The sequence below is a fragment of the Podarcis raffonei genome, chromosome Z (genome assembly GCF_027172205.1).
Source record: "Podarcis raffonei isolate rPodRaf1 chromosome Z, rPodRaf1.pri, whole genome shotgun sequence".
Classification (NCBI taxonomy): Eukaryota; Metazoa; Chordata; class Lepidosauria; order Squamata; family Lacertidae; genus Podarcis; species Podarcis raffonei.
The window spans coordinates 23,923,492-23,945,685 of NC_070621.1; the positions used below are offsets into that span (position 1 = coordinate 23,923,492).

A 22,194-nucleotide genomic window follows, 5' to 3' on the forward strand; every position below is an offset into this window, starting at 1 on the left:
TCTTAGGCTTCAAAAGAGATTAAAGCTATTGCCCTACCTATCACAGAGACGCTGTGCTGAGGAGAAGGATGGATGGAACTAAAAAGGACAGGGGTTAATATCTGGGTCTCAACCCCCCCCCCCCCACAACTGTCTGAGAAGTCCCTAGAAAAATGGTAAGGAATTATGACAGCGAGGAAGTTATCCTGCTGCACTTTTGCTCTCTTGGGACTAATAACAATAACACCATCATCAAAGTTCTCCTCCTATTGTTCCCAACTATGAAAGGTTTGCTGCATTCGAGACAAATTGCGGGGTTGCTTTGGGAGCCATGAGAATACACCACAAATCCTATCAACAAGGAAGGGAAGAATGACAGAAACACATCTGAGCTGACATTTTTTGGAGAGAAAATATCTGCTATTTTTTCTTTTCTCTGTCTGTCCACCTCTCCATAAAAGAAAAAAAAATCTTGCAGAATTTTCTCCACCACTTTATATGATTGCCACAATTCCCCCACCGAACAATACCTTGTTATGATGCTACATCACAAAAGATTGTGGTGGAAGCAAAATAGTGGCCAGGCTGCTAAATCAGATGTTGATGCTGCTGCCACTTGAAACAGATGCAGTGGTGGTGGGGACAATGAAATGACTTGGGGTAAAAGAATGGTGCTGTGTTACTGTCTCTGTTAATGGTCAGCCCCAGCCATGAGAAATAGATGGGAAAATTTCTCCGTCTCTGGAGAAATGCCATTAAATCTACCCCACCTGACATTTTTCTGTTCTCAAATAGGATGGAAAATTTCAATAGGCTGGTTACTTATTTGCTATATTTATGAGACCCTTTCGTGAAATATAGTTCCCTAGCATTGTACAGAAAAAAAGAATGAAACATAACAAGAAATATGCAATACACGTAAAAGAGACGTCCAGCCTACAAAACCAAACACAAACGCAGCAGAATAAAACAGCCAAGAAAGACATGTTAAAAACTTCCGGAATTCTTAGCAAGGCCCTTTGCAGCCCTGGCAGAAAGGTCTTTTCATGTGTTCCAACATTCCCTGATGTCACTTGGATGGTGTCTACGGCAGACCTGGGGACTCTCTCAAGGCCAAATTCCATCCTCAGTCACATCTCTCCTCCTCAGACCACACACCTCACCAATCCTATTATGAATCTTCCCTGAGTATTTCTGCCTGACTGGAACATATCACTGAACTCTGATAATGCTCATTGCTTGCTATGATGGGAGATATGGCTGTGCAGGAAGTAGCCTACTTTAGAAAGGTAAAATTGGCACCAGCTGCTCTGCCCACTTTTGCTTCTGGCCCCACCCATCACTGGCATGTGGTCCATTGAAGGTTTTCTAGATGGAAATGTATCTCTTGTGCTGTAAAGAGGTTTTCAACCCTGGTCTAGAGAGGGGGGTCTACTCAGGATTCATGACTGGGGTCTCGAATTCCCTCCTGGGGGAAAGTTTCTTTAGTTCCCCTTCCTTATGGTGTTTTGACAGATGCTCTACAATTAGGGTGCCCATGAAATTCATTGTAACAAAGAGGGAAAAAGTGGGCGCATATCTGCATAAAATTTGTATGTGTGCAAATATTTGCAGAAGCATATATGCAGAAACACACACTGTATGTGCAGTTGCTGGGGGAGCATGTGGAGATGAAAGTGAGGAGTTGGCCATTAGCCTAGACATACTACTGGCACAAAGCGTGGCAGGTGTGAACACGATGGTGGAGATACATGGTTGTTCATTAGGGTGGGCAAAAAGGGAAAGAGATCTGCATATCAAGTTGCATGTGCTACCTTATATGTGTTAACTTTTGATGGGTAATTCAAAGTGCCAGCTTTAAAGCCCCAAGTGGCTTGGGCCTAGAATACCTGAAAGATCATCTGCTCCCATATAAACTGACCCTAACGCCATCTACCAAGCCCCTTCTCTGCAGTGCCCATGCCAAATCAGGTGCAAGAGTGGCTATCAGAGAGTGGATCTTTGCAGTGGTGACACGCTGACTGTGGCTTGCCCTCCTCAGAAATGCTTGTCTGGTGCCCATGGTGTACTCATTTTGGTGCAAAGTGAAGACCTCCTTGCCACCCACCCCCTGAATAGCCAACCGGATGCTTCTTGAAAGTCTGCAGAGAAAGGCAATGGTGGCAAAAGTCTTCCCCTGCTGTGTGATTTTCTAAAGCAATGGTCATCACAATATCCATGAGCAAGATACAAATGTTCAGGAATAGAGGAAGAAGGGAGAGAGGGAGAAAAAAAGAGGATCTGACTCACCCTTACAAAGCTGGCAGGAAACCATCCTTCTTCATCATCGATCTGTCCCCACCACCAGTCCTTGTTGGAGGCATCCAGGACCTTGATAACGTCTCCTGCTTTAAATGCCAACTCCCGGTTGGCCATGGTGACGTGATCCCATACTGCCTCAGCGCTTACAATAGAACCGCCACTGATCAGCTTGAAAAACAAGATAAGAGACAATCAGCAAATACGTCTTCCCTGGGAAAAGGCTTGTACCCTTTCCTCCACCCTCTTAACACACAAAACATCAGCAGGCATTTCCTAACCATATCATTACAGCAGGTTGGTTTGTCCAATACTTCTTCCTTTTGAAAACAACAACCTTGCTGTGAGGAATTTCAGCTGTACCCCAGAGCAATGCTTTTACTTCTTTCCAATAAACTTCTACAGCATTTTCTAGTTAATGGAAAACCTACATTACACACACACACACACACACACACACACACAGAGAGAGAGAGAGAGAGAGAGAGAGAGAGAGAGAGAGAGAGAAGTAAACAGTATAACATTTCAAACACATAATTTATATTTAAGAACTTTATATTTTTATGAAACTCTTTCACATGTGACTCGCACACTACAAAACCCCCTGCACACCATGTATTAGGGCACACATCCAGTTGACACAACACACCATGCCAGTTTGTTGGGCCCTTCCTGGCACCTTGGGGGACTAAATCTCACCAAGATCACTCTGTGTCTGAGCAGCAGCACTCCAGAGGCTGCAGATGAGGGCACACACAGCTCCATGCACAAATAAAATCTCTGCAGAACTAGCCAGTGTGGTGTAGTGGTTATAGTGTTGGACCAGGACCTGGCAGACTAGGGTTCAAATCCCCACTTGGCCACGAATTTCACTGGGTGATCTTGAGCCAGTCACTGCCTCTCAGCCTAACCTATTTCACAAGGTTGTTGTGGGATTTATATGAGGAGGAACAGAACCATGTACACCACCTTGAGCTCCTTGGAGAAAGGAGAATGGCGGAGTATAAATGCAATAAATAAATTAAGCATCATGGTTATAACCAAGCTTTGTATTGCCTGGACAGATTTCCTATGCAAATTGTCTGTTGGAGTTGTTTCAGGAGAAAACACTTTGCTAAGCGTTTTCCACCTGAGGTGATATAACTGAGATGCAGGTTTTCTGTCTCAGTGAGAAAGAACTAGACTTTAGTGTGCACCCCAGAAAACACCCAGTCCCCCCAGACATGCAGGAAGAGATGGACAATGGTAGGTTATGAAAGTTTCTCCAGCATTAGTAATCTTCTCATTGAGGCAACCTTGATAAGTATCATATCCCCTGCCTCAGAGTCCCAGGGTTGGCCTGAGGAGAACGCAGATTCAGATGACTCATGAGTTGCCCCCCTCAACACTCCCTTCTACACCATCCTAGCCTAAGTATGTGTCTCTCCTATCATCCTCGGAACCTCAGCTTCACCTGCCGCAAACCCATGAAGATGTATACAGCTGCAGAATTCCTATGGGCTCTTTTGGAACACAAGAAAAGCCCCGTAGTTGGATCAGGCAAAGGCCTATCTAGCCACCCCTATCTTCTCACAGCGACCAACTAGATGCCTGGGGAAGCCTACAAACAGGACCTGAGCACAAAAGCAGAACTCTTCTTGCTTAGGATTTCCCACAACTAGCCTTCAGCATCAACATCTGGTCCTAGACATAAGATATGACCACCATGGCAAGTACAGTTTGATAGCCTTATTTCCCACAAAGCCTGTCTTGGGAGGGGAGGGTGAAGCCACTGGAGAGGGAAAGCTCTGCCAACCTTCCTAGGTTTTCAGAGCGCCCTGGTCTCTGGTTGAGAGAATGTTTTTCATAATTTAGCTGCTAGAGTCCACTGGGAGCTGCTGAGGGCTTAGGACTGGAAAAGACTCCAGTAATCACTACAATTTGCCCTGCAGACCCCAAAGCCCAGCAGAACAGGATAATAACATCCAAGGGTTCTCCAAAGAAGGCCACATTCCAGGTTTTAGTCTAAGCTCCAGGTCCAGCTGTCCAACTCTAGGTATACCACTGATTCAAAGCCTGGATTGGCTTAGATTGGCTCTGAAGAAGCTATTAATGAGAATCCCTTCAAATATCCAGCTGCCAATATGGCCCAGTCTCACACTGTCTCAGAATCTGAGGTGTGGTGGTGCTTGTTTGAGGCACACCATGTGAAAACTCTATGTGGACAGAATATAAGTCTTTCACAAGGCACGTGACTTAAGAATGGGGCTGCATGCATTTAAAAGCAGTAAACACGCATGCACACACACACACACGGCATATCTGAATCAGAGAGCCTACAAAATAATGCTCTAATTACAAGAGCACATAACATTCACAGTTATGTGATAATTCTCTGGCCATGCACCATAACAGGAAGAGAGGAGGATCAGTAGACAGACACAACAGCTCTGTTCAGAGCCCCTATTTGCAAAACATGTCAGTGAAATACAGCAGCTCAAAACACAAAGCCTTATCCTTGGTAGCAATTGATAGACATCAATGTTTGACTCCAAGTCTTGGCAATATTGCTTTTAGGGCTATCAAACACTGTCAAGATTCTAATACTCTTGCAGGTCATCTACTAAATGTTATCACTGCATGTCATCTACCACACTAAATACCAATACACACTAAATGTCAACTGAAGCTGGGAGGGAAATGTTTGCAAATATTCAACATTTGACATTTTCTAGTTTTTACTAGTTCGCAGTTTAAATGCAAAATTCTAAACTTGTAACTCCATTAAAAATGCATTTCCCTCCCAAAATTCAAAACTTGTAACCAAAAAAGAAAAAGAAAGGAAATATATGAGATTCGTCTGATATGACTTGCTTTTGAGAAACCCATGTTGGGTCTTAGTCATCACAGTCAAATCACTACCTCTACTGTAGTAGCAAACTAATATATTGAGTGACAATGCCTATGTACCCAAAATAGGGTGACATGTAAACAAGAAGGGGGTATCAGTATGCTTGAAGGAACCCCAAGAATATCAGAAGTATCTAATGAGACAAAAAGGGGGTCCCAGGCAGTAGTGGCTAGTGGGATGTGTGGGGTGCCTACCTCCCCACCTCCCCCACCCCATCCTGGGAAGTAGAACCACTATGTGGTGTTGAGAAGCTAGGAGAGCAATGCAGCCCCACCTGTGCTGCTCTGCTGGCCACTCCCACTCCCAGGGTATGGTCTGAAGACACGTGAGACCATCACATTGCTGAGTTCAAGCAGAACTTGCTCTGGTCAGTGTCTGGATGGGAGACTGCCTGAATACCACATGTACCCTGCCTTGGACTCTGCAATGGAAGAAATAACCTAAATGTAAGCAAATAAAGCCCAAACAGTCCAATGACGGCTGAGCCAATCCTAAGTGACCATAGAATGGGGGATGGAATAGGGTATCCTGGAGGATGGCATTGCTAGGTGGCTGGCACTCTAAACAAGTTCATTCCCCCATCCCACTCTGCAGAGGCTAAGGTTACACTGCAAAAATTTTGTACTGTCAAACACTAGATACTGCTGTGGCTCAGTTATAAAGTGTGCTGGATAGTAATATTAAGGCACAACAATTGTAGACTTCATCAAACACGGCTAAATAAATAACATCTAGGACACAATGGCAAATAACACAGTGTGTCAAAAACACATTCTGCAATCACATATTTAGAGAATATTCATTTTCAAACTTGGCATATGAGACTTTCAGGGAAAATTTATCACAGAAAACTCAGTTCAGCTCTAGAAGTTTTCCATTCTGTACCACAGCTGTCATTCTTGACTGCAACACTCTGACCCTGTTAAATGCCGCAGAATGCCTTAAAAGATTTCCAGAATAACTATCATTTTCTGTTACACTTTAAAAGGCTTAAGGGCAGCATCCAGAAATTGGATCTGCTTTTCAAGCTATGCCAGCAATGAAGAAGACAGAATCATGACCTCAATCAGAAGCAAGCAAGAGCTGAGGATGAAAGGAAGGAACCTAACTTAATATGTTGGCTAAAGTTTACTTTTCAATCCCCTTCTTCCGCATATTCAGTCTGTGTGTGAGTGGAACGTAAGAGACTTTCTTGCAACTGTGGGAGGAAAATATGAATCCCTGTGACCAGTGCTTTTTTCTGGGGGGACGCAAAGGTGCACATACCCCTAAACATTTTGTGAATCTAAGTTTGGCCTCATTGAGGGGCAGTATTTCAATATGAGTAAGAAAATGAGAGTACCCCTAAACAATTTTTTTAGAAAAAAAGAAGCACTGCCTGTGACCCACATGTGTGGGGTAAATAACAAAAGAATCAGCTGGGTACCTGGATTCAAAACATGGGACAAACTCCCTCTCCAGCAGGAGAGAGTCCCTAGTAGCAGAGTTTAAACTCCCCACTTTCTACCCCTCTTGTAATTAACAGACCACACACTGTTCAGTAAGTTTTAAATGACTTACTTACAAAAGTTCCAAAGGTCAGATTCATGCATTTATCTAAGCAGCAGCAAGGAAAACACAGGCATAATACTTCTTGGGTAGAAAATACAGATAGTTCCAAACATGTGCTCTAAGCTTAGAAGTTTGCTCAGACACATCTTCCCTGGTCAGTTATATGGTGTGGAGAAAGTGAAAGGAAGAGAAGCAGCTTCAATTCCTCCCTTACTGAGGGAGCATGACCACCTGAGTTTAGAAACAGACCTTTCTGGTCTTAACCCCTTCATGCACAAACTTATGCATAGTAAAGTTTGACTGAAATTTCCCACAATAATTACTATATTGTTTCTCAGCACAGTGGGGAATTACTATATTACATATTTCATCATTGTGGGAAGGACCATAGTCAGATAATTGGTGTGTCTGGTCTGTTTGCTGCCCAAGTGATAACTGTGGATGGGCAGTTTCAATGCCCCTTATGTACTTCTTTCATGTGTATCTTTAAGCTAGACTTGAACAGTACAGCCATTCAAACAGAGTATTATTTCAAATAGAGGGTTATCTTCTGTGATGTAGGGAACTTGGCTACCCTAGGGTTCACACCCCTCCATCTAGTGTCCAGAGAGTCAGTGTGAGAACCTGCTCAACATCTGGATTAGGAACTACTTGGAGGACTCCATCCCTTCCGTAGCTGTGGATACCCATTAATGTTATATAATTCATTTCCTTATGAAGATGACCCTCGTTCTCAAAATAGCTCCCCTGCCCCCATTGTTAATTTTGCAATTTGGAATTTCACCAAAACATCTTCAGTGGGATATTATACCTTGCTTCCATTCCTGCTCATTTTTTTGTTGCAGCTGTGAGAATCAATTGGTGGTTTGCCATAAAAAAAGAAGATATCTAGTGGAAGGAGAAAACTGAATCTTTATAATCTGCTGCCTCTGATTTGGAAAAACCACAGCCAGAGTCTGTGATAAAAAATAAAATAAAATCTGATGTCCTAATGATTCTGATAACTGCTTCAGCTCCTGCCCCTTATCAGTTGATCCCATCTCTCCAGACTGTAGAATAAGCTGCTTGGCTGTTCCTCTTTAATGGATTGTGATTTTGGCTCATTAGAAGCCTGGGTCTGAGAAGGACAGAACTGTTAAAAGGATGGCTTCAACCTGTGACCCCTTCTTAGACAGTAGGTCCATCCTCAGCAGACTTCAGAAAGGAAAGATTTGTCTTCAAAAGAGCCTGGGTTTCTAATAACCTTGAAGAATCTGAGTGCAAGCCTTTCAGGTGCCTGAAGTGGAAAATCTAAAAAAAGAACTCTGGCCCACTCCCCACCTTCAGACAATTAACACAGGGCACAATCCCTTGGGAGTTTATTTTTTAAGCAATTTTTTTCTACTCTCCAGTAAAAGAAAGAAAGACTCCCAGGGTGGCTTGCATATGTCAGTAATAAAACAGTCTCTGCCCTCAGGCACAAGGTCACAGGTTCAGCTCCCAGCAGCTACGGTTCAAGTGATCTAAGATAGCACAACTGACCTAGAGAGTCATTGGCAGTCACACCTTGGCTAATCTGAGCCAATGTTTTGATATAGTAGTAGGCAGTTGCATATGTGCTGGGGAGAGGTCAAAGCATAGCAGTCGAGGACCTATTTGCATTCAGAAGGTCCCAAGCCTAGAATCTCCATTTAAAAATATATCATACAGCAGAGAGAATGGTTGTCAAGGAAAGAGTAGCCAAGTTGTTGGCTAGATGGATCAGTGGTGTGACTGTGACTAGGGAGGGATGAGTTGCATCCATTTCAGTTTCCTTGAGTTTCAAGTTTTCACCACATTCAGTTCATCCCATCTTCACATCAGTTTGAGATTTTTTTAAATGAGCATGAAAATTTGCACACATTTCCCACTCACATTTCTTCTAATATGCCCATGTTGTAAGCAATTTTGCCTAATGCATGCCCTTTTTTGCAAAATTTTGCTAAACATAAAACCTGTTTGTACATTATTTTCACTAATGTATCTGCTTTGGGGGCACACGTTCCCATCACATAAACCTTATTCTACAATGCTTGTTATTTTGCATAACTGATTCTAATTTTGCGGTTTATGAGGAGAGAAAAGGTACTGGCCCTGACACCAACATACACACACACACCTGAAAATCTTATTCAACCTCCCATTGCCTGATATTTTGGCCACCATTGGTCACAAACCTTTAAGGCTATCTACTCAACCTGGGTGGCTAGAAATCTGGGTCTTTAAGAAAGAAACAGCTAAGATTCTCAGGAAGCTGAATTCTGGGTCTCGTCTAATGTTCTACACTTTTTGGAACTACTGCAGAATTACAGTATAATACTCAGCTCTGGTTAGGGACTGCTCATACAAATGTCTCTAATAAGGCCGTTCCACCATGATCACCGCACATCAGTAAGCTGAACTGGAAGTATCAAAAACAACCCAAAACATTGTGATTTCATGAGACTGAATTAACAGCTCCCCACAATCAATCAAACTGGCACCTCCAAAGTATAGGGTTGTTCTGACACACAAGCAAGAGGGGAGCTTGTCTCAAGGTAATTTCCACCAACTCTCCTTAGGTAAGCACTGCACAGAGAAGGTCACCTGAAAGGTGCTGCTGCCTTGTGGAGAAATCTTTTATGCTGCAAAGAGTGCACAAAAGGTCACACACCTTTCCAAGGAAGTGATATGAATTAAATAACCTCAGCTGCACCTTCCCTCTACTGTCATGTAAACTGGAAGGGTGATTAAAGGTTAGAGATGTTGGCAAAACTCACTGGGCTGAAACCTAGAAATGGGCTTTGGCGGTCTCAGTATTGCTCACCGCACAGAGACATTACAATCTGAGTCAGAGAAGAATTCCCAGCTTGCCCTATCAAGTGTGTTGGGTGTTATTTGTATCATGTTTTTTGGGGGTGGGGGGAGTTGAGCAAAAGAAAGACCCTTGGCACAAGAAGGTTTTCAGTGGTGGTGTGCTATTTCCTCCCTAACAGTTATTCTCGAGACCACGGTCTTATATTCCTATAAAAATCTTACTGACCTCTTCACTGATTTCAGGAGTTCAATCTGCTTGTTGAGTGATATTCTGAGCTCCAACATCAAAATAGGTGGATCCATCCATCCCTACCGCTGACTAAATATGAAGTAGACTAGGCAAGCATAAGTCTTACTGAGGCTGGCTCACTGGAGGTGGAAGGGCCCACGAAAATGAAACACAATTTTATGCACACAGAAATCTAATTAATGTATCCTTATTTTACGACGCATACTAGGAAGGGAATGCCATGCCAGCTGAGCTCTATGGTTACAAGTGCCCCTCCTTGTAACTTGTAATCATTCCCTCAGTAATAAAGACCTTTCATTTGAATCCTTTGCTGGAACTGGCTGGCTGTGAAGAAATCTTTGTTCTGAAATAAGTCTCTGGTCTCCTTCCAAGTCACTTTGCTGAAGCCCATCTCCCTGCTACGATTCTTTCCCTCTCTTCTTGCTTTGCACTTACTGCTTTTGAACTGTGTAGAAAGTCTCCAGCCGCAAAAGACAAAACGTAACTGAAGTTTCCATTACTTATTTACAAGCTCTTTTTGCCTTGTTCTATTACAGGCCTCTCAAATGGAATTCCACAAGTGTCCATTACATGGGGGGGGGGGGCTTATCAGACTGCAACAAGAACTACACAGCATCTATTTATTACATCAATATGCCACCTTCTTATGACACAGCTTAAGGTGTCAAATATGGAGTCCCTAGGCAGCCAATTGGTGCTTCCCATCCAGGCACTGAGCAGATCAAGAATTGCTTAGGCAGGTGCCTTCAAGCTGTGCTCAAGTCAAACTCAAGTGTGGTCATGTGTCTGCACATGTGTTGCATAGCTGTCAACCTTCCCTTTTTTTGCAGGAAATTCCCTTATTCCAGCGCCGTTTCCCACTGCTATCCCGGATTATTAGATATCCTGTAGACTGTCCCCGGAACAGGTGAGGCGTGAGGCTGCTGATCCGTTATTTTCGAGGCTGCTGATCCCTTATTTTCAAATCTGAAAGTTGACAGCTATGATGTGTTGCAACCTTGCAACCTGGACTCTGTACAATTAACTTAAATATTCCAACACATCAGAACACAGAAGAAGCTGGTCCATCTCATTTGTTGCCTAATCCTATTGTTACACTGGCCAACAGGACTGCAGGTGTGTCATGCAACTGGTGAGGAATGGATGATGGCTAGCAGGACCCAGGAGTAAAGTGAATAGCTCAGTGAGAAGCCTAACGTGTTCTCTCTCTCTCTCTCTCTCTCTCTCTCTCTCTCTCTCTCTCTCTCACACACACACACACACACACACACACATCTCTTTCAGAGACATGCATTTGTGTGACAGTTTGTAAAGTTCTTGCACGCTATCAAAATGCCCAGCATCACAATACAGTATTGATAATTACAGCTTATCTGAAGGACTGCCTGCCCCTATATAGACCTATAATATCACTAAGATTATCTGGGGAAATTCTGCTTCTGGCAAACCCTACAGAGTATCATGGGGCAGTGACCTGAAAACAGGCAATTCCCACTATTGCCTCTGTATTATGCAATTCCCTTCTTTCTACATGTATATGAAGCAGCAACCACCACCTGCTTCAGATTTCTTGTGCGAAGATTTATCTTTCTGCCTCAGCTTCTCTGACCCATCAGATGAGACCCTGCTTTTCTTTTTTCAAAAATTCCCCGAATTCCTGTTATTATATGATTTTATGTTATTGCTTCACTGGCTTCATGTTGGATTTTTGCTTTAATGATATCATTTATTGTTTTACTTTGCGCACCACTTTATTTTTTAATGAGCCATTTATAAATGCTTTTAAATAAAGGAATAAATCATAATGGGAAGGCTCTTAGCCTTATTTTCTTTGCCCGCTGGGGAGAAGGAAGAAGGTCAAGGGAGGGACTGTCTTTCCCTGCTCGCCCCCAGTCAACTTTAAACTTTACATGTATAATTAGTTTAAGCCCTTTAAAATTGTAAAATGCCTTGGAAGAAAGGTGGCATATAAATGCAATGAATTAAATAAATAAAAATTGCTTGGCCTCCCCCACCCCCTATTTGCATGTATTAATTAAAGACTCGTCGACTCTGATAGCCTAGAGGCAGGACAGGCTGTTCCATCCCTTTCCCTAAGTCAGTTTTCCCTCTGCAATACTCTCCCACCCATCATTTATGCAGGAATCTACCTTACATCAAGTTAGACTATTTGTCTGCTTCGGCCTTCCCCAACCTGGTGCTGCCATTCCATTAATCTCTAACTAGTAGTTACACCAGTTAGGGAACAAAACACTTGGAGGGTGCTGGCCTACTCTGTCTGCAGTGGATCTCCACAACCGGTGGACCTGCATGATCCTTCTGAATAGAGATTGAACCTGAGGCCTTCTGCATGCAAAGCAGCTGCTCTACCAGTGAACAGTGGCCCTTCCTTTATTTAGAAGACAGAACAGATGCACAGACAGAGCAGTTTCGGATAGCAGGAGCACACATGTGACTGCCTGATTCTTCATTTTGCTGCATTTGCCATTTTCATAATCCACACATTTCCCTAATATCTCCATCTCATCCTGCATTTCTAGATGCTATTCTGGGAACGTGCAGAATCAGTTTCATTGCTTTTTTTGGCTGGTGTGAACTTTCCTCGCCCCCATTTAAAATTATTGCAGATTAGCGCTGCCTTCTTCAATAGTTTTTAACAATGCTTTCCTGTTTTCCCCCCTTTTAATTGTTTCCCCCCCACAGAAATATACAAAGAACGTGACTTAAATATATGAACAAAATTCAGAACATCACTTAAAGCAGAAACAAAATCCAGTTCAAGAAACTAGTAGGCACAGCAAAAACCACACAGGAATTATTCTCCATGCGGTATGGTATAAAGATAACAAATGCTACAGTTATTCCTACTGCTACTACAGCATAAACAAACTGAGAGTTCCACAAGGAACATTTCTCTCTGCGCATATGGAAGAGGTGGCAGTGGGAGAGTAACATCAAGACATATATCAGATATTTACTTTGCTTTCTCTTTGTCTTTTTATCCTTGCTTGCGTTGTCCTCCCCAACTCTTTCAAAAACTGATTACAAAAACTGGATTACAAAAGGCCTCCTGGTATAACTGCTTACGAGAAATCATCCACTGCAATTTGTAAATTGGTGTTTGTTTGTTTGTTTTTATTGATTCTCTGAGAATATGAAGCTCCTAAACTGGGAAAGTGGGGGTAAAGCACCCAAGTCAATATCTCCTTACCCCACTATCCCAGTTTAGGAGCTTCACATTCTCAGAGAATCAATAAAAACAAACAAACAAATGCCACTTTAAAAATTGCAGTGGATTATTTCTCTCTATATATGATGGTGTGAAAAAGGCAGGCAAGGTGCCGTCTTCCTGTGGGACATTCCTGTGTGGGACAACTTCCCACACAAGTTGTCCAGGTTACTACTATTCTACTGTACTAACACTAGCGGGCTCTGCCATGGAGCATGGATGGGATTCAATTGCATTTTTGTCCCTTTTAGCTCTATGCTCCTATGGACACTGTTCCACGATGAATTTGCAGTGCCCTGGCACAGTTTAGGAAGCACAGGAAGTTGCCTTGTACAATCACGCCATTGGACCATTGGGCTCAGTGTTGTCCACACTAGGCATGGGATGCCTGTGGCCCTCCAGACACTGTTTTCTTTTTCAATCTATTAAATGTCAAGTTGACATAAACAGTGTTTTTAAACATAGATTCTATCAGCAAAGTTAACTCAACATAAGCCTTCATTTTGCCTAACTTGCACCTAAACTTCAGAAGGGTGGGGAGATGTAACAAAACCCATCAAAAAGGAAGAAGAGGAGGAGCACATCTATTTAAGCTTAACCTCCTGCTCATTATATTTTGTTTAATGTAATGGAAAGAGTGAACTCACATAAAAATTAAGATTTACAGTCAGGCAAAAGAAAAGATTTAATGATTAAGTGGGCTTTTCAGTCGTAGCTATTAATAATACCGCTAAAGAGTTGCATATTTTATGCCCTTATATAAAGTTGTTTGAAATTAGTTAGATTGGAGATTATTGAAAATATATCTATATCAATGCTTTGAAATTGTGATTACAAAGTAGTAGTAATAATAAAGATAATGCTGGTTGGATTTATCTTGTTATTTTTTTGACAAGTGACTTCCTCTACTTCCCTTTCAGGTGATATCTCAAAATTTCCAGTCCTAGGTAACTCCGTTCAATTTAACCATAGAGAAGATAAAGCAACTCCCATCAGCCCCAGACACTAAGGCCAGTTGGTCCCAGGGTTTCAGTCTGGATCTTTCCTAGCTTTACCTCCCTTGAACTAAGTTACACCACTGTGCCATCTAACTCAGTGTTGTCTACACCAGGTGGGCCACCAGATGTTATTTGGTGATTCCTGTCGGCCCTAGCCAGCATGGCCAGTGGTCAGGGTGATAGGAGCTGTAGTCTAGCAAACATCTATAGGCTCACAGGTCCCCCACTGCTGCTCTACACGCTGACTGGCGGCGGCTCTCCAAGTCTTAAGACTGGGTCTTTCCCAGTGAGGACTGAACCCAAGAGATCTACAGGCAAAGCATGTGTTCTACCACTGAGCTGCAGACCTTCCCTAAAAGAAACTTGATTCAAGCCACTCTTTTCAGGCCTGAGGGAATCCCACCCCCAACATCTGTAATGCTGTAAATCAGCCTGACCTTCCCTAACCTGCAGCTCTTCAAACGTCATACCAAACTATTGGCCATGCTGTCTGGGGCTGATGGGAGTTGGAGTCCAACAATATCTGGAGGGCACCAGGTTTGAAAGACAGCTATAAATATTCAGAGGTTGGACAAAGTGGAGGAAGAGGCTGAGTTCACGTACAAACGCCGCTGCCCCCTCAAAAAAGCCCTTAAAGACGGCTACAGTTTATTGAACTGACATTATTTTGAAAACAATTTCTCATCTACTGTGACTACTTGATGGTTAAGTTTTAAGAAAAGATGGAACCATTTGCCGTAACTACAGAATAATGTATTCCTGCAATTACTGCCCTCAACTCAAGGGGAAATGCTGTGGCTAATGTTAAAAGCGTGAGAAATTCACCAGCAATGGCCCTACATTTCACGTTATTTCCCTTTACTGCTATAAATAATTGAAAGGTCTGTGGAGAGAGCCCATCAAAATAGCAAGTCTGAAGAAAAGCTGAACTAGGGCTTGCTACTTTTCATGTTCAGAACCTTTGGGAATGGAGCAGAGCAAAGCAAGACGCTTGCTGACCTTTTTGCAAATTTCAGGGGTGACAATTTACAAGTTTATAGCAGAACGAAAAGGGGAATGGAAAACCCAGTGGTATTGGTGATGAGAACTGTTTTTTCAAACCTTCCAGTAAATTAATATCCATTTATTTTAAAGTTATTATCTCATTATGTTAGCAAGGGTTCTCTCTCTCTCTCTCTCTCTCTCTCTCTCTCTCTCTCTCTCTCTCTGTGTGTGTGTGTGTGTGTGTCTGTGTGTGTATTAGATATAGATACATATTTCTCTTTCTCATATGTGTCTCTCTCTGTGTGTGTGTAACATTTTGCAGATGACAGTGATCAAAACAAGAAAAATATGCATGCCTTAACATCCATCAGCAAGCACTATATGCATGGATACATATATTAACAGGCATATTCAGTTACACTTCATGCACTCATACCCACACCCATTCAACTAAGAAAGGAGTAGCCAGTGTCAACCCTTCCAGATATTTTGGGTGACAACGCCCACCACTCCACTTGCCATGCTGGCTGGAGTTGTTGGGAATTCGGAGTGCAAGAACATCTGGAGAGCACCACAGTGGCTACCTACTGGGAAATGAAGATATTTCATCTCCACGTTTAGATGCACTGCCTGTACAATTCATGATGACTTATTACCACTTCCACAATTAATGATTAAAATATAATACAGAGGATTAAACTTTAATTGAAAATGGGAAAATTAACATTTTCAGCTGAGAACATGTAGCTGTTTCTTGGGTGGGGGAGGAATTGTAGCTTTAAGTTTCTTTCGGAAGACTTTAGTTCTATCACTGTTATTACAACTAGGAGTTTTCTAAATATTTCCCTCTGAGACAGATTATCTTCAAGACTCTTTCTTACACATCTAGTTTTTGACTCTATGCCCTATGGGCATAGCCATTCGTCCCCTGTAAAGAATGTAAGACTAAAATACACAAACCACAAAATAATTAATAATTATTAAAAAAATGCATTAGTTGCCTTTTTGCCATGGCAACTTAAAGCAACCTACAATATTTTAATTAAAAACCACAGACATACATTAAAACCAGTTTTTTTTAAAAAGGCAATCTAAAAGACATTTTAGCTTTTTAAAAAAATGAAATTAAGACATCCCACCCATCCAAACAGGCCATAGATAATTTAAAGCCTGATGAAAAAAGAATGTTTCCATGTCAAGAGGGGCCCCCACTTGTAAACTATTGATTTTAAAGTTCCAATCATGGAATACTGAAAAAGAGCACAGTAGCTGAGAACCTGAGAAAGAGTTAGAATGTTGATTTTGCTGGGTTAAAGACCTCATGCAATAGTCCTGGGAAAGAAGCCCACATCAGTAAAGGCTCCCCCCCCCCCCCCGCACCAAAGTTAGAATTAAGCAAAGCCAGTTGTCTTACTGCCTCGCCATTCTCATTTCTGTACTATGTTAGTTTTGCATAAATCAACAAAGCCCCATCATTTGCGGGAAATATATCTTCTTCAGTAAAAGGGGCCTTACTGAAGGCCTTGTTGCCTTTACACAGCAGTCCTGAAAACGAATCCTTAGACAGGATATTAATTATCCAGCCTTCCAATGCAGCCAAAGCTATTTAGCTCTGGGAAACAAAGACCTTACAAATACAACTGTTCCAGAGTCTTGGAACAAGGAACAGCGTAATGGATGCCAGAAGAAACCCCAGACTGTCAATGTGGTGCCAGCAAGCAATTCTTTTCGAATCTCAGAATCATCAAGAAGCAATTTACTTCAGATGCATTTGATTGGGTGTTAACCTTCCTCATTGGTTTTAACAGAACAAAAGCTGTACAAAATTGGCAACTAATTCTGACATTTTTCTGGGAGCAAAGCAGTGGACAGGTTCTCTGCTGGCCTTCAACCTCCAAGGTCTTTTGGAAACATGGGTGGGGCTTAAGGCAGTGGTGGGTGGGACCAGAACTAAAAGCAGGTGCAACACTCCCCCCCCAATCTGTTTTTCTCTGTCTTTCTGACACCTCCCCCCTCTCTCTTCACACTCACTTCTCTCCCATCTCTCTTTCTGTCACCCCTTTTTTTTCTTTCTAAAATCAGGGTCATGAGGGGTCAACGTACATTTACTATTTCTGCAGCAGGGTCCCAAGAGGGTCACTGTCTCCAGCATTCTAAAGCCATCTAATCGCAACGAAATGGGAGCTTTTTAGCCACTGAAAAGAAGTATTCTCACCCTTTGTGCTGATTGGAGCCAATCAGAGTGAAATAAGGTGAGTCAGCCACTGAATGTTGGCTCTGACAGTCACTCTAGGTACATGGGAAGGCCTCTGAAGAGTTGTTCTGTATGCTCCAAAGCTAAGCATTTAGGAGCACTGAAAACACAAAGTGCCACGGTTTCAAGAGAATAGAGTGCAAGTTCTGTTACGTACAATGGGACTCCAAGGGAAACACAACTGAAGTCACTCCAAAAGAGTATATTGGAGTACTCCAAACCATTTACCCAGCCATGTGAACAGAAAATAGAAGGTATGTCTGAAAGGCAACACATGGAGAGCTGCACTGATTGTTGCAATGCATCCCTAATTATCATTGTTGTATAAATATAAGATCCCTCTTGCAAAGCAAATGCTCTTCCACTGAGACACAGGCCATCCCCACAGTCAGATGGAACTTGCTGATGTGTGTGAGATGCCACCAGAAGTCAGGTTCCAAGGCCGGGGGCATGTCCGTGATGTCATGACATCAGCGCACTGGGCAACCATAACCTGGGGGCCATGTTGGCTCCCCTGCCCCCTGCCAAGTCCACACACTCCAACTACATAAGAAGTTCTGCTTACGTACTGCTGTATGTGCACAGAGCTCTTCCATGTAAAGATGAACTCTGGATTTGGCCAGGATTCTTCCCCACTCCTTCTGAGGAGGAGGTTGTTGTTTGAAGGAACTGACACCAGAGGAACGTGGCAGTGCTATGAGGTGGGGGAGGGATTTTGTGCTCACCTGCTTTCCAACATTTTTTCAATAAGTGGAGGGCAAAGGAGCATTTTCATTTGTCATACCTGAAGGGACTGCCAATAATCTAAGCTACAAGTAGATGGATCTTGGCAGGTAAAGGGTGTGTGTGTGTGTGTGTGTGTGTGTGTGTGTAAGAGAGGGGGGCAGGCAGATAGAGAAGGGGAAAGGCAGACGTTTTAAAAGGGGAGTAAGATACCTGTCAGGTTACCTGCTTTTGTGCTCATATTTAACAGAGTGAAAAGAAGAAAATCTCCCTGCTGCAAGAAAGGCAGATATTAGCAACAAGCATGTTGGAAGGAAGATAGTTGCAGACTACCAATAATAATAATAATCATAATCATAATAATCATAATAATACCAAGGCTGTAGCATGCTGGAGATGGATGATGGAGGGAAGGAGAACAGGAGTTGGGAGAAGCCAATAATAGATGAGTGGGAGGTTATAGTGATTATCTGCCAAAGATATGAGAATTTCAGCAGCTTTGAAAAATAACAGATGGTGGTAGGAACCTCAAGAGTCTCATAGAAGAAGCAACACAGCACATAGTTCATATTCACCAATTATTGGTACCACTTATCACTAAAACCAGCCTTTCACTAGAAGAAGGCAAGGTAGACAAGCAAATACCTGTCAGTCAGAGGTGCAATCTTGCACCTAAGATCGAGGGGGACATGTCATGTTTGTGGGACATCGAGTGTGCAATGCGCAACACATGTGCGATATGTCAGATTGTCAGGAGGAGGCTGAGCATGGAGGCCAGCGTGGTGTTGCTTCCTTGCTCACGCTCAGCAGGAGCCAGCCACTGAACCATGCCACGCTTAGCTCCATGCTCAGCCCCCCCGCCCCCTCAATACTGAGGGGGCCTGGCCCCCTGCCAGCCAATTCTGAAGGGGTCCGAAAACACCTCCACCCCTAGGAGTTGGCACGCCTGCTGTCAGTTCATACATGCAGCTTGTGTAAACTGCTACTATCACACTGGTAGCAGATACACAACTGTCCTAATTCCTGTGGTGGTGATGTGATAATGGCTTTCCCCACACCATTTGAAAGATGGTTGGGTAATGCCTTCATTGGGACCAACTTTCTCTATTTTCCTCTTCTATCTAATGAACCAGCACTACTACCTGCCATTTTTATTTACTCTTCATAAAGATTTAAGAGTATACACATGGTACCTGCCCTGCAGGCTTCTATGGAACATCCCCCAAAGTGCCAGGCCCCTTCATGTACAAAGCACACAGAGAGGACTGCACTTCTCTCCAGCCATGTTATGCAAACTCTCAAACCAGACTCACATACACAGGCATTTTGCTATTAAATTGGAGGCTTTCCCCCCCCCCTCCACCTTTTCTTGCAGCAGGGAGGGAAAATATTACAACAGGTTAGCAATGTTGAATTTTAATGTTATAAGCCGCCCTGGGACCTTAAGGTGAAGGGCAGGTAATAAATAGGCAAATAACAACCTGCCTCACATTCTGCCCCAGCAAGGTGGGGTGGGGGGCAAGCAGGGGCAAGTGTGGAATAGGGAAGCAAACAACCATTGTGATTAGAAGTATCTGCAACTGTATATTTGTTCAGCTTGGCTGCAATGACTGAGACAGAAGAACAGCATCAGCATCTGACAGTGAGGGCAGTCTGAAGGTAGCCTCATGATTTGAGCGTTCCCATGACAGTAGCTGTCACTGAGCCCAGGAGGTGCGGGTCAGGTTAGATCGCACCAGAATTTGCAAATATACACCTTTTCAAGAACCCGTACCCAGACTATTGTCAAGCTATATGCAAATGTTTCTTAACAACGGTAGTAAGGACTAGAATGTCATCTGACTGTCTCGGTAGCGAAGCTCCTGGTTCAGTCCCTGCCCTTTCCCTGAAACCCTGGAGAGCTGCTGCCAGTCAGTGAAGGCAACGCTGATCTAAATGAACTGATGGCCTGACTTAGAAAAAGACAGCTTTCTGTGCTCCATCTTCCTAGTATTCCTCCTTGCCCATTTGCCCTGCCTGCCTCCTCTCTGCTTCGCTGGCACCCAATCATGCAGCAGGCAATTCTGAGCCAAAGCCTCATTAGCATGTGATATAAAAATAGAAGTGCATTTTTGCATCTCACCCTCACAGCTGATCACCCAGCAGCATGAACACAGGAGTATTAAGTATTTATATGAAAAGGAAATTAAAGGCAGCGCCACAGGGGCTTCTTCTGAAGGCAGGATGTACAGAGAGAGGAAATGTGAGCCTCGGTCCCAGCATGCATTGCACAGCTCAACAAACCTGAAGATTCTCCTTCCTCTCTGCCTGCAGCCATAGAAAAGACATTTTATTATTGCGCTTCCCTTTTCTCCCCCTTGCAAGAATTAAATAAAAAAAATTAGATATTTTTTATGACTATTATATTATTTTTTCCTCCAGTTGTAACACAGGAAGGACTCAGCAAATCTCTTGCAAAGCTTGTGCACAGAACCTTGTTTCTATATGACATGTGAATATTAGTACAGATAGATATGAATAGCTATCTCTCTCTCCATCTACATATCTAATCATCATCTATTATACAGTGGTACCTCAGGTTACATAAAGCTTCAGGTTACATACGCTTCAGGTTACACACTCTGCTAACCCAGAAATAGTACCTCAGGTTAAGCACTTTGCTTCAGGATGAGAACAGAAATCATGCAGCAGCAGCCCAGCGGCAGCAGTGGGAGGCCCCATTAGCTAATGTGGTGCTTCAGGTTAAGAACAGTTTCAGGTTAAGTACGGACCTCCAGAACAAATTAAGTACTTAACCTGAGGTACCACTGTACTAATATCTGATCAATATTACTATTTCCAGGGAGGCCATTATATGAATAAGTAAATAAATGCAGAAAAATCAGAGAACAGAAAAACAACAAAAATAAAGAACAACAAAACAGTGAAGGTTTGAGGAAATAACTATCCACCTGAAACCAAAACCATATACGCAAGCAAGTCTTCCTAGAGGCCTGATTCATAAGCTTTCCTTAAAAAAATAAAGTAAATGTTATATACAGTACATTGTCTCAAGAAAAAAATAAAATGGGGACATCTGGAGGAAGGCCTCGAAATATGACCTTTGTGTGTGTGAAAGCTTCTGTGGAAGGTAGTGCTTCGTCAGGTAGCTGGGTCTGCTATCCAAAAGTGCATAGGGCTTTAAAGGTAAATTGGAGCGAGTCTCTTAAGACTTGTGAGGAGAGAGGTCTTCCATACCCTCCAAGTGTCCCGATTTTCCACAGACAGTCCCGAAATTACGACAGCCATCCCAGCTCCTGATTTGATCCCAGAATGTCCCTATTTCCCCCACCAACGCTAAGCTTGAGGAGGAGAAGCCGGCACTTGTCCCAAGTGATATCAGTGGTGGCAGCAGCAGCAGCAGCTATGAGGGGTCATCTGGTTGCCTCTCCATGGCTGCTGCTGCCAGCCTCCTCCCTTGGGCAACTCGCAGCAGCTGCTGGAGAGCAGGTGAGGAGGAGAAGAGGCTGCTACTGCCAAGGCTAGCCCAGCATTACATGCCAGTTCTAAGGGTAGGACTGCCTGGGGCAGGAAGAAAGGGAGAATGGAGCACAAGTCAACCTGACGGGGTTTTTTGGTTTTTTAAAATGCTTTGTGCATCCATGTCTAATCTTGCCCCTTTCTAAAATTTATTTATTGGTGTTTTTCTTTTTCTTTCTGCAAATCTGCCAAAGAATCAAATAAAATAAAATTGGGATTAAGGGGTTTTCTCAGGATGGTGAAGAGCATGGGTGCTGTGTCCTTTTGCTGTGATGGTGGTGGCCATAAGAAATGGTCTACGGTGAGGGGGACGACAAAAATGGGATCAGCTGGAGGGGGGAGTGAGAAATGCCCCTATCTTCCTCTGAAGAACGTTGGAGGCTATGCTCTCCTAAAGCCTTCAAGAAAGAGGAGGCCAGAGTGAGCTTTACCTGTACTTAGCTCATGGAGGAATCAGCAAGTGGGGGAAGCATCATAGCTCAGTGGTTACAGCATCTGCCTTGCAGGCATAAGTCCCTAGTTCAATACCTGGCAACTCCAGTTAGGCTCTGTCTGAAATGCTGGAGTGCCACTGCCAGTCAGTGTAGACCAGGCACCCCCAAAGTCGGCCCTCCAGATGTTTTGGGACTACAACTCCCATCATTCCTAGCTAACAGGACCAGTGGTCAGGGATGATGGGAATCATAGTCCCAAAACATCTGGAGG

At 43.2% G+C, this 22,194-nt stretch overlaps 1 protein-coding gene across 11 annotated transcripts in view; it reads right to left on the minus strand.

Moving 5' to 3' along the window:
• The window catches only part of ARHGEF9 (Cdc42 guanine nucleotide exchange factor 9), a 278,066-nt gene that overhangs the window by 68,560 nt on the left and 187,312 nt on the right, over positions 1–22,194 (minus strand). For all 11 annotated transcript variants that reach the window (XM_053374041.1, XM_053374042.1, XM_053374044.1 and 8 more), the window contains one exon: positions 2,269–2,448. In XM_053374041.1, the coding sequence (XP_053230016.1) occupies positions 2,269–2,448 (180 nt within the window). The remainder of the gene's footprint in view (positions 1–2,268; positions 2,449–22,194) is intronic.